The 15,450-nt window shown below is 41.4% G+C and overlaps 1 protein-coding gene across 1 annotated transcript in view; it reads left to right on the forward strand.

Moving 5' to 3' along the window:
* LAPTM4B (lysosomal protein transmembrane 4 beta) overlaps positions 1–14,791 on the forward strand; it is a 57,875-nt gene extending 43,084 nt beyond the window's left edge. Inside the window, 1 exon segment of the mRNA XM_042870094.1 lies at positions 12,798–14,791. Coding sequence (XP_042726028.1) covers positions 12,798–12,872 — 75 coding nt within the window. The 3' untranslated portion in view covers positions 12,873–14,791.
* Positions 14,792–15,450: the final 659 nt, after the last annotated feature.

The following is a 15,450-nucleotide window of genomic DNA, read 5'->3' on the forward strand; positions in this document are numbered from 1 at the left end:
AGACCGTTTTCTAGCAGGCTTGATTCACTGCCATCGGACAGCTGCCTTTTTGTGGGCTTCAGAAAATGAGTCCAAGTCTTCAGTATAATTCTGAGGATATGTATCAGTGTGGCAAAAAAAAAAACCAGTGACACCTTAAATCCTTATTGCTGAGGATATATATGGGTTTTTCAGGTCAAGCTCAAGCCTGTGTAGTTACACAGCATAAAGAAGCATGGGGGAAGCCTGAATACACCCAAGCAAATATTGTTCAAACCAGGAAGAGTAGTGGGGCTATTGGGTTGGCCCTAGAATCCCTGCCCTTCTGTGAGGCTGCCTTCAGCTCAAAGGCGAGCTCACCCTGCTAGCTTTGCATCACATCACCTTGCTCAGAGCAAGCTGGGCCATTGCCAAGTGGAGGAGCAGCTCCCCACAAGACCCACTTGTTCTAGCCCTGGGCTCCTGTGCTCCAACGCTATGAGCTACGCAGAGGCGGAAATAACATCAGCTATAAGTTGGGTAGGAGGGAGATGCTGTCGATGGTGGTTCAGTAGGTGGCATTGTTCTCCTAGAGATTGCATTGAAACAAAGCTTAGAGCTTAGCAAGGCTGCTGGGGAGGCTGTGCAGCTGCCATTGTTTTGCTGAGGGTGTGACAGTTGTCTAGAAGACTGACTTCCTGCAGTGAGCAGCTTCTGGTGAATTCTGGACCCTTTGTCCAGTCTGTATTCATTTTCCATAAAGGCGAGAGCTTCCAGTAGAGCAGTTGCTTTCTTCCCAAGCCTCCCTCAAGACTATAGAAATCAGGCTTCCTTCCTCCGTTGCAGCCTGTCCTGGGCTGCATAGCGCTCACAGTTTCAGTCTTCTGTCTTACGAGCAGCGAGGAAAGTGAGATCTGATTTAAATGAATGCCATAGCAAACTTTGCTTAACTCCAGAATGGCTGAACTGTCAGTCATGTGCCAGATTAAAAAAAAAAATTAAAAATTCATGAGAGCTTCTGTTTGACAGGTGCTTTACAAATGTGATTTACAAGCATTAAGAGATTTCTACATAAATGTAAGGCTTTTATCTCAAGCTGCCATTTCATCACCTTTCTTGACACTGGTGCTTTGTAGTCTTAATGCAGTGTTACAGTAATTTTGTTATAAACAAGGATTTTCCTTCTGTTTTCACTAGGAAATGCCTAAGCGCATTGTGCAAGACAAACTGTATTTTATATTAGTGACACAAAAAGAATGTGCTTGTATAAAAATAGTAATTAGTGAGAAATATTTATGGAAGACAGAACTGGACATCTCAAAGTCCCATATCTTACTGCTCCCAAAGTTATAATGAGATTTCAAAATCTGCCTCCAGATTTTACAATTGGCCTATCTCTGCTGGGGTGCACAAAGATGACTGTCCACATCCCTAGACAGAGAGAGCAGAACAGTCCATCTGGTGTGAGATAAACATAAGATGGAAGTCTTTCCAACAGTACCTAGAATCATCCTATGATTCTATCTGTAGTGCAGGCACACCTGATAACAACACTCCTGGGAGATGACCACTGCTATTAAACAATTTGGCTGCCCCTTGGGAGCTATCTATAGGTTAACTTCATCTTGTAAACTCTGGAGTGAGAGCAAATGTAATTATAAGAGGCGACAAGGTTGGAGGTGGATGTTAGTAATAAAAATGTCAGTTGAAAGATTAGTGTGCTCTCACAGTGTGTGCACTCAGGACAGCACATCAACCATTTGTTACACTGAGCCATAATGTACTTCTCCAAGTCATTAGTACTGGTGACATGCAATCCAATGCTCCCTTAGGAATCACATGCTCATCCACTAAATGCGTTTTGAAAGCATGAATGATGAGGCTGTCCACACAAGATCATGATGCACAACAGGAGACGCAGCAGCAGAGGGCTGGCCAAGATGCAGAAAGGCTTTTGTGGCCTGAGGTGCACTATCTCTCCATGCTTTGAACAGAGAGGATAATTACATCATTATTCTGGATGACTTTTATGAGGTTGTGCATGATGAAAAAATAGACAATATCTTCCTCAATCCAATTTTCTTCCCATGCAAGAGCAATCACAATCTGTTTCTAAATATTGCTGTGCCCTAGTAATACATACATTTATACATCTATCTGCAGTGATGAAACCGTTTTGTTTCATTATAGAAATGCATAAGTAAATCATGTAAAGTTTCTTAAACAGTGTCTTGGAGAGCTGGTGGCTTAAATAATAATAAATCATAAATAAATGAGCAGTTTTGTGAAAACCCTGACTCTATACAGAAGATTTTGCAGCACTGAGGCCTACTTTTTCAATCATTCAGTTACAAGTTGTCTCCAAGCTAGTCTGCTTCCAGTTATTCCATCTGCAATCATTCTAGTGTGGTTTCCAATGGAAATGCAAGCATAAAAACATGACAATACTTCCTGTCCATGTTGAGAGGAAAGTCTCCTGGGATTTGACAGATTCATGAATCTTTTGACAGAATCATGAAACGCTTAAACCAATAGCAATTAACTAGAATGTTTTGGGCAAACTTTTCAAGGAAGCACATCTGTGAATACAGCGAAGTAAAACATTTCTCATTTGATATTAAATGCTATCTGGCACTAATATGAAACTCTGGCTCTGTATCCAGAGGTTGTTTATCTGAAGACAGAGGAAGGAAAAATAGGCAGATGGGAAGATTTTTGTAAACATCACTTTCTACTCTCCAGAAAGGAGGTTCCTTTGACTGCACTCATGTGACCAGAGCAGCCAATTCAGATATTTATAAGCAGCAAAGAAAAAGAATTGCTTCCGTGGCATAACTGATCTCAACTGGAAGAGCAGAAGTCATGTAGAGGAAAAAGCCTGGCAGTCTCCTGAGTGTGAAGGAAGCATCATTCAGATTGAGGCCAGCTCCCTCTCCAGCACCTTTCCTGCTTCTCTAATGTGCCTGGCCTTGGAAATCTGCTTTATCCTGGACTCAGAAGTGCCAAATAAGTTACTTAGTATTACAGAATTAAGTGAAGACTGTTCTGCAGGGACGTGAGGATCCTCAGTTGGAAGAGAGACAGAACAAGAAAAGAATGTGACAGAGGTCTTTAAAATCACAAGTTGCAAAAAAGGTAAACAAGGAAAAATGTCTCTCTGCCTTAGCAAAAGAAATAGGGGAAATTCAATAAAATATCAAGTCACAGATTTTATAGCAAGCCAACAAAAGTATTTTTTTTATGTAACACCAAGATTACAGAACTTCCGAGGCTGGCCCATGGCCAGGCAGCTTCTGAAGGTTTCCAGTGAAGAAACCTCACAGCTACTGGGCAACTTGTGCAAGTGCTCCGACACTGCACTGCCTGGTGCTCAGAGTGAACTCCTGTGCTCCAGTTTGTGCCCATTGTCTCTGGTCCTGGCACTGGACACTACTGAAAGGAGCATGGCCGCATCCTCTTGGCACCCTTCCTTCAGATACAGACACTGATGAGATCCCCCCTGAGCCTCCTTTTCTCCAGCCTGGGCAGTGCCAGCGCTCTCAGCCTCTCCTAACAGGGGAGGTGCTCCATGCTCTGCAGCATTTTGGTGGACCTGCGCTGGACATCTTCCAGAATGTCCAGGTCACTCTGGATGGGCCCAGAACTGGACAAAGTACTCCAGGTGTGGTATCCACCAGTACTGAGTAGATAGGATCACCTCTTTTGACCTGCTGGGAAAACTTTGCCTAATGCAGTCCAGAATACACTTGGCCTTCTTATTTGCAAGGGCACATTGCTGGCTCACGTTCAACTTGGTGTCTACCAGGACCACTAGGCTCTTTTCTGCAGAGCTGCTCCCAGCTGAGAGTCTCCTGCATGTGCTGGTGCCTGGGGGCTGTTCCTCCTCAGCTTCAGGGTTTTGTGCTGTTTGTAAACTGCTTGCTTGCTTCCCCACAGATGAAAGTTGTCTAGGCTGCAGTTAATGGCTTCTCACAGCACCACAGCTATGGAAGGAAATCCCTCTCCTCTTGAAGAGGTGAATCACAGGAAAGCAAAGAAGTCAACATGAAATCAAAAAATATGATTGGACAATATTTTGTGGTCTGAAAACTCCTTCAGACCACAGAACACCTGTACATTTATCAACCTGTACTTTTACATTCTTAGACTGGTACAGTTAGGTAGTTGATCTCATAGAATCACTGAAATGAACCCAGAGTGGAGAACAGGTGCAATTGGGCTTGTGCTGCTTGAAATTTCAGATCACAATCAAGTTTTCCCTGAATCCAATGCATCAGCTCTGTGTTACACTGAGGAGAAGCTTCATCCTGAATTCAGAAAGGAAAAGGCTAAAAGACCAGCCACAGCCAAGAAGACATGCAGTAATGCTTTATGTCAGCCTGCAGCCTGTGCCAGCTCTCCTCCCATCACTGTGCTGGGGCTGCATGTTGGACAGAGGTTCCTGGATGAGGAAATTCCTGTGGTTCAGCACTTTTACCCAACAGCACTTCACGATTCTTGCTCTGGCTCTGCCATAGTCTGTCTATCACTATTCACTTTGTGGTTACTCTCTCTCCCTAATTAAACAGGAAGGAAAGCCTGTACCTACTGATACTTTCTACATCAGCTGCTTGAAACAAAATGCTTCTTTTGCCCTCTCTCCTCCCTGGATATCGTAGATTCATAGAATCACAGAATGGTTTGGGTTGGAAGGGACCTTTAAGATCATCTAGTTCCAACCCACTGCTATAGGCAGGGACACATCCCTTTAGACCAGGTAGCTCACAGCCTCCTCCAGCCTGGCTTTGAGTGCTTTTAGGGAGGGGGCATCCACAACCTCACTGGACAACCTGTTCCAGTGTCTCACTGCCCTCTCAGTAAAGACTTTATCATCATGACGTCTGCCTGGGCCTGTTGTAGAGATTACTGATAATGGCCTGGGTGTCTGGGAAGCAGAAGTCACTGCTGCAGGAGGATGAGATGTACTGCTGTGTACTGTGGCTGTGATGAGGCACTGGGGGGAAACATTTCCAGGTACGGGTCAAATTCTCTGCAAATATATACTTAGGTTGTAAGCGTATCCACAGTTTACTCCCTGTCTCATACAGCCATATACAAGTTTCAGCCAAGAGGGTTTTAAATTGATTTAGTGGTCCTGATGAGTGAAAAGCTGGACATGAGAAAGCAGTGTGCTCCTGCAGCCCAGAAGGCCAACAGTATCCTGGACTGCATCAAAAGAGGGTTGACAGCAGGGAGAGTGAGGGGATAGTCCCCTCTGCACTGCCCTTATGAGGCCCCTTCTGGAGTACTGTGTCCAGGCCTAGGAGCCCCAGTACAGGAAAGATGTGGAGCTGTTAAAGAAGGTCCAGAGGAGTGCCATGAAGATTATCATAGGACTCTCTTACGAAGAAAAATTGAGGGAGTTGGGATTGTTCAGCTTCAAGAAGAGATGGCTCCAGTGAGACCTCAGTGCTATCTTCCAATACTAAAAATGAGCTTACAGGCAGAAGGGGGAATCAACTTTTTATGCAGGTAGGTAGCAACAGGACAAGGAGGAATGGATTTAAACTGAAACAAGGAAGATTTAGTTTAGATGTTAAGAGGAAATTTTTTATTTGGAGGGTGGTGATGTGCTGGCACAGGCTGCCCAGAGAGTTGTGGGTGCCCCATGCCTGGAGGCATTTAAGAGCAGGCTGGGTGGGGCCCTTGGCAGGCTGGTCTGGTGGGTGGCAGCCCTGCCCATCGCAGGGTTGGAACTAGATGATCTTTAACAGCCCCTCCAATCCCTTCCCCAATGATTCAATGAAATCTGTCTTTCAAGATGTTTCAAATAGTGTTCCTGCTTTACAAATGGGAAATCTTCCCATGAGAAAGTCAAATTATTTGTTAAAACTCAAAAGGTCCCAGACAGGATCAGGACTGGATTGCCGTAGCAATGACTTTAATTCTACTCCAATTGTGCGTTGATCATATGTCCCTGTTTATGTATTGTGTTCTGATGTAGTGTGAAGTCCTTTTATGAATTTTAATTTTAATGCTTTTAATGAATAGCTCATAGGTATTGTTTGCTGTCAGACCCTGAAATGTATTCACATTGCCCCATGGGCTCTTTAGAAGTAAATCTGGAAGTTGCTGTGCCTTGGAAGTGCTCCTCTGGGTGACAGAGAACTGGAAGATAATCACTTGATTGTGAAGTAGAATCCAAGCACGTATTCCTTCCAGATTTATGAAGAAGTGATACTCTGCATTTTGCAGAGCAGTTGTTGAAGTACAGAGGATTCATAGGGCTGGTCCCGGAACACACCGCTCATTTCGATACGTGGGGATGGGTCTTGTTCATGCCACAGGAAGAATTCTCAAACACTGGGCAGCAGCTGGCTCTGTTTCATTTCATATTTGAAAAATCAGAATTTAAATTATTTTACAGTGAATTGGTATTTGTTACAATTTTCTTATCTAACCTGATTGATGTATAGAGTATTGTTTTCCAAATGTATTCTATATTTTATATAATAATCCTGGGTTTACAGACAGTAGATTGAAGGGCTGATGGGTCTGGCAGTGAAAGTCTGAGAGAACATCTTGAATGCTGACTACCACCATCAGCACTTAGAGTAAAAATTTTTAATCTGTAGCTTTTTTTGACATTATCAAGCACATATATATTTGTTCTAGAAAGTGTCTGAAAAAAGTATTGTTGAGCTGTCTCTGATAGTGTTTGTTTCTGTTCTTCTGTGGGAACTCACAAAGGTTTCACATTGTTGCCAGCAGTTCAAACCAGAAGCTGCTTGTGTTAATTGTACACTTCCACTCAGAGAAAAATACACATTGCACAGGAAAATGTGATCCAAAGATTTCTATTCAGTGAGTTGTGGGCCAGGCTCTCAAGAATGCAGAAATAATTGATTACTCAGATATTTAAGTTTACTCACACAGGACTAAGCACATTTTGTCCTCTACAGATGGACTAGACACCAAACAGATCCAAGATCTTGAGTTAAAACTGGAGTACATGTAGCAATATGAGAGAACTTGCACAAATGCTGAAGAAAAAAAAAACTTTCTAGTGAAGGTTCAGGTTAGTGGGGAAACATTTGCAAAAAAGATGGAAGGATTATTGAAATTATGCAATTCCTCCTTACCTCCCTGGAGACCTTGGGGTAAGATTGATTCCAAACCATTTGAATCTACAAATATTTGCTTTTGTTTCTTTTTAGACATGTTTCTAAGTAATGACTTTAAAAACTCATTCTCCCAAAATAGATTAACTAGAATGTAAAAAATAAGAAATGACATATGATCATATTAACCGAATGTGTTACAGCTATTGGAAACTCATATGGTAATTATTTCTCCCAGTGAAGATCATGTTCCTTGTAATAGAGAGACACTTATGTAATACAACTATCCAAATAAGTGGGATGACAGCAGCTAACAAAGAACCAGGATTTCTTATGAGTTACTTCTGGATTTCTCCTGCATGCTATAAAGCAAGACTGCTTATTACCAAACGCTTAAATGGCACTGGGTGCAAAGCTCAGCGCTCAGGACTCTCTCCGTCTCACCTAAGTACTAACTATGGAGTTACAGAGTCACACTTTGTCTTATTACCTTCCTTTCCCGTAGTTTCTTTCATACTTGGCTTTGCTGTGACAACAGAAGGGTGGGAAATAGCCCTTCCAGCCTAACCCTGTGTCTGAGAAATTTATCTGAGAATTGGGAGATGTGGGTTTGAATCCTGTTGGTTTGGGAGCCCCTACAGCTCTGATCTCACAGTCTCTGGGCAATGTTTTTGTCACATTATACAAACAGTGAGTATTGTCACCTCCTTTTCTGGCTGCATATTAAAGATGATATAACAACCCTATGAGATTCTTAAATACAGTTATAGGGGTTGTGAAAGAAGTTAGAACCTTTCTTCTTTTAGGTTTTAGGCATCCAGTGGAACTGAACCCTAACCTTACAAATGTGCTAGTTGGTCTAGCCATAAAAATACAGGGTTTTGCTTCACAGGAATCAATGAGTTCCATAAAATGGGGGCCCTCTGTATTTACTCACTGTAATAATTTTCAAGTGACAGTCTCAAATACTCTGTAAACATTAGTTCTGGAGCAATGAACAGGCAACGAAATGCTCAAATGTAGTGCTCAGGAAGCAAGATCCTTCAGTTGTCTTAGGGGATACCATGGACCTAAAGTATGCTTATGCTTTTGTCATTCACTAATTATTTTAGGCTGTACCTATCCTAATTAGGTTCTCAGATAAGACTGAATGGAGTGTTTCTGTATACTTCTCCAGCTTTTGAATTTATCCTTTCACTAAGTTACTGGCTTCTTCCATGTTAGGTCTTTGGAGAGCATATTTTGTTGCAGTAACCAAGCAGTTTATGACCAAGGCACTTATCTGCTTCCATTATATCACACTGAGATTTAAAATTAAGATAAGACATGAGAGAAGTGTCGTGATTATCATTTCATCTAGTTTGGTATAAATTAATCCATTAAAATTCAAATGGAATTCTCTCTTCCTTGAGATTTTTGTAACCATTTCAAGAGTAAGTAGTTAAAAGATGAGATAATTCAGCTTTTATATTTCTCCATTTGGCCAAAATTGACTTAACTGTGAAAAGGCAGAGAAAATATTAGGGGAAGTAATGACCTGTAACTGTTCCTGTCAAAAACAGAGCTGCAAGATTTATAAGTATCATATCATAGAATGGCTTGGGTTGGAAGGAATCTCAAGTATCATCAAGTTCTGACCCCCCTTCCACAGGCAGGGTTGCCAGCCATTAGATTAAATGCTAGGTCAGACTGCCCAGCACCCCATCCAACCTGGCCCTGAACACCTCTAGGGACGGAGCATCCACAAGCTCTCTGGGCAATGTGTTCCAGCACCTCACCACTCTCAGTAAAAAGCTTCCCTCTAACATCTAGCCTAAATCTCCCTTTAGTTTAAAACCATTTCCCCTTGTCCTATCACGCTCTACCCTTGCAAAAAGTTGATTTCCCTGTTTATAACGTCCCTTTAAATACTGGAAGGCTGGAATGAGGTCTCCCCACAGCCTCCTCTTTTCCAGGCTGAAGAAGGCTGTCTTCATAGGAGAGGTGCTCCAGTCCTTGGATCATCTTCATGGCCCTCCTATGGACCCTATCCAAAAGCTCCACATCTTTTCTGTGCTGGGGGCCTCAGACCTGGATGCTCATGAGGGCAGTACAGAGGGGACCTTCTCCTTGCTGACCACCCCTCTTTTGATGGAACCCAGGATACCATTGGCCTTCCAGGCTGCAACAGCACACTGTTGACTCATGTTAAGTTTTTCATAAAATATATTTTCAAAACATATTTTATTTTGTTTTGCTTTGTTTTATATGTATTAACTTATTAGAGTGCTTGAAGAGCTTTTCAAATCATCTTGGAATCTGAATGATTACTAGCCTTACAGCTGACAAATGATTAAGTAACAGTAACAAAAACATACTGACTGAAAGTAAAACAGTTAAATTAGATTAAAAGACTTTTACTGTACTAACAATGTGATACACTTGGAGTCCCACATGGTGCTGTGGTGTATTCCATAAACTCTGCCTTCTCTCCTCCAAGTTTTGTCCATCATGTGCATTCCTATTAGTCTTTATTAAGCATCTCATACTTTTTTTTTTTTTTTAATAACTCAAACACTGCTATGCAAATGCAAAGGAAGTAATTTTGAATTCTGCTCATTATACACTTTTCCTTTTTTTTATCTCACGATTCTGTTCATGTCAAAGAAATGCAAGATTGGGGTATTTAAACATGAAAATCTCTGGAGAATAAGCTTGTAAAATTCATCACTAAGGGAACAGCTAAGATAAACAACCCTTACCAGCAATAAAGTGACTATACACCTTACACACAATTGCAAACACTGTAGCCTTACACTGTAGATAATTTAATGCAAAACTTCTGGACTTCTTTAATAGCCTCCCTAGATAATAACCTATATGCCTTGAATATTGCAATAGAAGTTCAGATGCCTTAGGAATGGCCAATGGCTTCTCCAAAGTGACTCCTGTTGATGCTTCTATCTCCTCTCACTTCTTACAAAACTGTTGAGAACGCATTTGATGAGGCTCCTTGGCGTTAGTGATGTATGTATGATTTTTAGGTCCATAGAACTTAACAGAACATTCATGTCTTCAGAGCATGGTAAAAAGACTTGCTGAGAAGCTCTTCTCCTACTTGGGGGATTTCATTTTGTACAAGAGTGAAGGGAGTGAAAAAGCAAATTCTTCAGGAATGACAGTAACCACAATGCTAGAGTAGTGATTTTAATGTAACAACAGTTATTTTAGCTTTAACAAGACCAAGTGCCTGGTCCTGCGCTTTGGCCACAACCCCCTGCATCGCTAGAAGCCTGGAGCAGAGTGGCTGGAAAGCTGCATGGAGGAAAAGGACTTGGGCATGTTAGTTGGCACTGGCTGAACATGAGCCAGTAGTGTGACCAGGTGGCCAAGAAGGCCAACAGCATCCTGTCTTGTATCAGAAATAGTGCAGGCAACAGGAGCAGGGAGGTGATCATCCTTCTGTACTGGGCACTTGTGAGGCTGTGCTGTGTTGTTTTGGGCCCCTTGCTACAAGAAAGACATAGAGGCCCTGGAATATGTCAAGAGAAGGGCAACAAAGTTAATGGGGTGATTGGAGCACAAGACTTACAGAGGGGGAGCAGCTGAGGGAACTAAGATCATTCCATCTGAAGGAGGCTCACGGGGGACCTTACCACTCTCTACAATTGCCTGAAAGGAGATTGTGGTGAGGTGGGGGTCAGCCTCCTCTCCCAGCTAACAAAACATAATGCCTTAAGATGCACCAGGGGAGGTCCAGGTTGGATATTAGCTCAGAAAGCGTGATGAGGTATTGGAACAGCCTGCCCAGGAGGTGTTCAAGAAGAGGGTCAATGTTGCACTGAGTGGCATGGTCTAGAGTACTTGCAGGCATGGGTTGATGGTTTGACTAGATGATCTTAGTGGTCTTTCCAACCTTAGTAATTCTATGATTCCATAACTGAACTAAAAAAGAGAGAAGTGCAGCACAGGGAGAGGTGTTGTTCTCTATTAATTAACTAGTAGATTTGGAAAATTGACAGCTTTTGGAAATGAATCTGCTGTAATTTCTTATTATGTCTAGTGAAATGGATGCTGAACTTGAAAGAAATAGACAATAGTTTGCGGCAGAGCATTACAGAAATACAAAAAAGAAAGCTAACATCTCAAAGTGAACTTGATTCATTTTTAGAATCATCTGTGGATTACATTGAATTACAAATTACATTGTTTCACAATGCTAATGAATATGTTCCAGTACATTTTAGAAATAGTGCCTTTTTTTTTAGAAACAAAAGGCTTTTACCAGACACTTTTAAGAGTAGTAAATTAATGGTCAGCACCAGGGAGATCTCAGTTTTAGTGTTCTTCACAGTTTACATGTTCTAGCAGGGTGATTTACTGAGGTTACATTGTAATATATACTTATGATTTTTATCACAGTATTTTACAAAGTTCTAAATGTTGTTATAATTTAATTAGATAAGTGGTCTGCCATAAATTGCTTACACCCTTTCATCCTGACATAATTAAATTCATTTTAATACAGAGCTTTTTAGATGTTGTAGTTGATGTATCTATCATATACTGCATTTAGAAACTTAAACATATGGTACTGATAAAGAGCAATGACTGATAATTTCCTTTTCTAAATAGTGAAACTTTTTGATTGAGAGCAGCAGATGCCAAGGTATCTGTTTTGTAATCCAGTGAACATGTGCACTTGAACATGTGTACTTGAACACAGTCATCAGTGCACGTTTGTAAACTCACATAAGTATTGTATGAATCATGCTTGGAACCATCCTACAAATAACAGATCCAATGTCTACTTAAATCTATAGGAAGATTCCCACTGATTTTAACATGCTGTGGATGAGGTCCAAGCTAAGTGACTATGAACGTTTCTTTGAAGAAAGCAGATTATCAATTTATTTAAAAAGAAATCCTCTCATAGCAAAGTTTCCATTGACTTCAGTGCAGTCAGGATTTTCCCTGTGCATGTTTAGACAGTCAGCTTCATGTGCCCTTTAATGACCAAGAAAGGATGTTTATAACTTTGGAAATTCCGTCACGAATAATTGATTGAGCTGTGTAAAGTATCTCTGCCAATGTACCACAACTGTTATTTTTATACACTATTGATATATTTCAGGGAATGCAAACTACATCTTTGTTTAGACATCTATTTTACCCTCAGTTCCTGCCGGGATTCACAGACCGAGTGCTCTGTCACTTCTTTACATGCAAACTACTTACTGTCAGTGCAGATGTCATTAAAGCTGCATGATAGCTAGCATGCTGGCTTAAAGAAGCTGAAACCTTGGTTCAAATCCTTCGTCTTCCCTGTGTGGTTTAAACTTGCATCTCCCACGTTGTAGGGAGCTGCCTGGCCTCCTACAAATGGGCTGATATTTGATTAAAGCTGCTTTAATTTCTATCAGATGTTATTTACTGGAGGGGCTTCTGGGAATGCATATCTTCCTTCTCACAGCTGAGAGCCCCCGAAGCACAAAAGTGGAGATTTATTGAGACATTGGGTAACTTGTTTTCAATTTTCTTTCCTTCTCCCCACTCCAAAGTAATTCTTAGCTATTCCAGTGAGTTTTCGGAGAGGCTCGGGAGACTTTATTCACTCTGGCTTAGGAGCCTGTGCACTCTTCCAAGAGATGTGGTTCAAGTTCTCCAGACAGAGGGCAGCTGCAGAATAGGCAGCTACTGTCACTGACACACTGAAGAAAATCCTTTTTGACAGTATAACCTTTTTCTGCTTTCCTGCAGGTGCTGCTGCCACCATATGATGATCCTGCAAACGGAGCTGCTAAAGATCCTCCACCACCTTATGTGTCAGCATAAGAGGGAGCTCTACACCCAGGGAGGATAGCTTTACTTTTCAGATATCGGAGCAATAGTTCGATAATTTCACTTCCATGTTTCAACATCTATGGGTTACACACTGCTGTTCTGCTGACATATTGAAACCTAAATTTTATGATTAAAATTCTGTAGATAGTTTTCATAATTTGCTGCAACTACAGCTGTGTGCTGAACTAGTTTCAGAGCAATTCTGGGTAGTGATAAGGTTACAGTAGTCACTGAATAGCTTTGACCACTTGCAGTCATAGAGAGTGTAGGACTTTGCATCATCAAACAGGTCAAACAGGTTCAGAGTAATTTCCTTTTTTTCCCCCTTAATTTATAAAAATTCCAAAGCATTACCTTTTTTCTCAGATGCCCAATTTGACCTTCAGAACACAGACCAAGTCCAAAAAGTGACAGTTTCATTCCCGTTCTGCAAAAAATTATTTTGCTACAAAAAGATGATTATTGCAAGGAGTTTTATATATTATTCTCACCTGGCTAGTAAAAAGCAAATCTAGTAGGGAAAAATAAAAATAGGAAGTCAGAGTACTCATAGTAGTACTCTGTGATGTCTAACAAGTCAGAACCAGAACAAGTGGTCCAGCAGGACTTACTCTGTCCCAGCCTGCAACTATTCTAATGTTCAGAGCAAAACTTAGCAACTGGTGATTTTCTCTTCCTGCCTATGCCCCCTTTTCCTCTCTAGAAACTTCTCAGATAGTACTTTGATGTCACGAGATCCCTGTTTTTAAAGCCCCATGGTTAGGTGACAAAGCTGCATCTTTCACAGTCAATATGCAAATGTTTTCCCATTGGAATGTGCCTGTAAATATCGCAGTGTTCTGTTGAGCGTGAAGTAAATTATACAGATTCTAAGATACAAGCTCCCAACCGATGGGAAACTTATGCATGTAACTTCCTCTAGCATTAGCAGATATTTTTAGTGTGTTTCTCATGTACACCAACGTGGGGATTTTAGATTCCTTTTGTAACTGAACTGGTAATGCTGAGAATCTTTCTCACAGGTCTCATCCATCCATGAATGTTTGTGTGAGGTATTTTTTTGTTCCCCAGAGAAGTGCCTCCTGCACATATAACCTTTTTTGTTGTTGATGAAGGTTCTACTTTTAGTTGGAAAGCATCAGGGCAAGGAAATAGAATGTGTGTCTCTACCTCTCACCACTCCTCCCTGTGGTGCCTCCTCTCCTTCTAAGGTGATCGACAGGCTGATGCCACTGTGCACAGGGAAAGGGCAGTGCAGAGGTGGACCACAGTTTGGAAGAGCACCAGAAGGACCCAAGGTGCCATCTCCGTGCAACCCAAGGTGCTGGCACAGGAGCCCATGCCCTTTCCAAGGAGGACATCCGTTCTCACACTCAGTGCATTGACTCCATTCTGCAGCCCAAAGGAGAGTGGAGCTTTTCTTGCCTTTTTCTGGAAAAGAGCTTTCCAGGGGAAGACAGGACCAACTGCTTCTTTTCACAGAGGTTCTCACTGTGACCTGTCCTTGCATGGGTCATAGAAGGAAGAATCAAACTCTTCTACCACACCTCTGGGAAATGCAGGTTCCAATCTGCCTTTTGGCATTTTACATTGTGGTTCATTCAATCTGGGATCAAAATAAACAATGATTTTGACCAAACACATCCTGAAGTCCATCCATCAATTTCTGTCACAGCCCTATTGCTTCCATCAGAATAACTCCATTTATAATTATCTCACTGTAGTTATCTTTGGGAATTTATCTGAATTTGAGGGTTGGGCTGGCTGGTTGGGCTTCTGAGCTTCGTTTTCTTTCATTCCTGACAGATTTGTGAAGGTTTTTAAATAGCCATCTGTTTGAGAAAAGCTGGTTGTAAATACATCACATCTGTGTATACAAACTTCTCTACAATAAAGGGGCGTTTCCTCAAGAGTGTGGAAATCATTTTTGTTGAACTTCCAAGAACAAACCTACACAAATTCCTTTCCAATCAATCTGACGTGGTAGGATTTGCTCTGTAAATGAACTAAACAACCATCTTTCCCTCTGTACTACGTAAGCAGAGAAAAGAATAGGAAGTTTATCAGGTAACTTATTGTACAATAAAAACAAATTGATATTTGATAATTGAAGCTTTTGGTTTGTTGTCCAGAAGTGCAGGCCAAAGTGCAGTCCCAAGTCTGATGAAGTGCATGATACAGAACAGGGCTATACTGAGTTATACTAAAAGCTGTGGTTTCTTTTTCTGCACATTGTTACAGGGATAATGTTGTGCTAATTCATACGAAATTTCTGTAGATGCTAGCTTGTCAGACTGAAAAAACAAGACCTCTTTATTCACACCATACATGCATAAGTGTGACTGCATTTGTGCTCCTGTCAGTTCTCCTTATATAGTTCAGATTTTGGTCAATTTGAGATAAAGGGATCACAGGTTATGGTGTCAAAACCATGACATTTCAGCACATCGTGTTGACAGACAGCTAGGTAGGAGGGAGCAGATAATGCATCGTAAGTTCAGCTTTGCTGTTGTATCAGGGGATATGCATGGGAGATGAGTTCCCCCACTCCCAAGGAAAAGCTGGATTC

The sequence above is a fragment of the Lagopus leucura genome, unplaced genomic scaffold (assembly GCF_019238085.1).
Source record: "Lagopus leucura isolate 7727_CA_CO unplaced genomic scaffold, USGS_WTPT01 Super-Scaffold_100002, whole genome shotgun sequence".
NCBI lineage: Eukaryota > Metazoa > Chordata > Aves > Galliformes > Phasianidae > Lagopus > Lagopus leucura.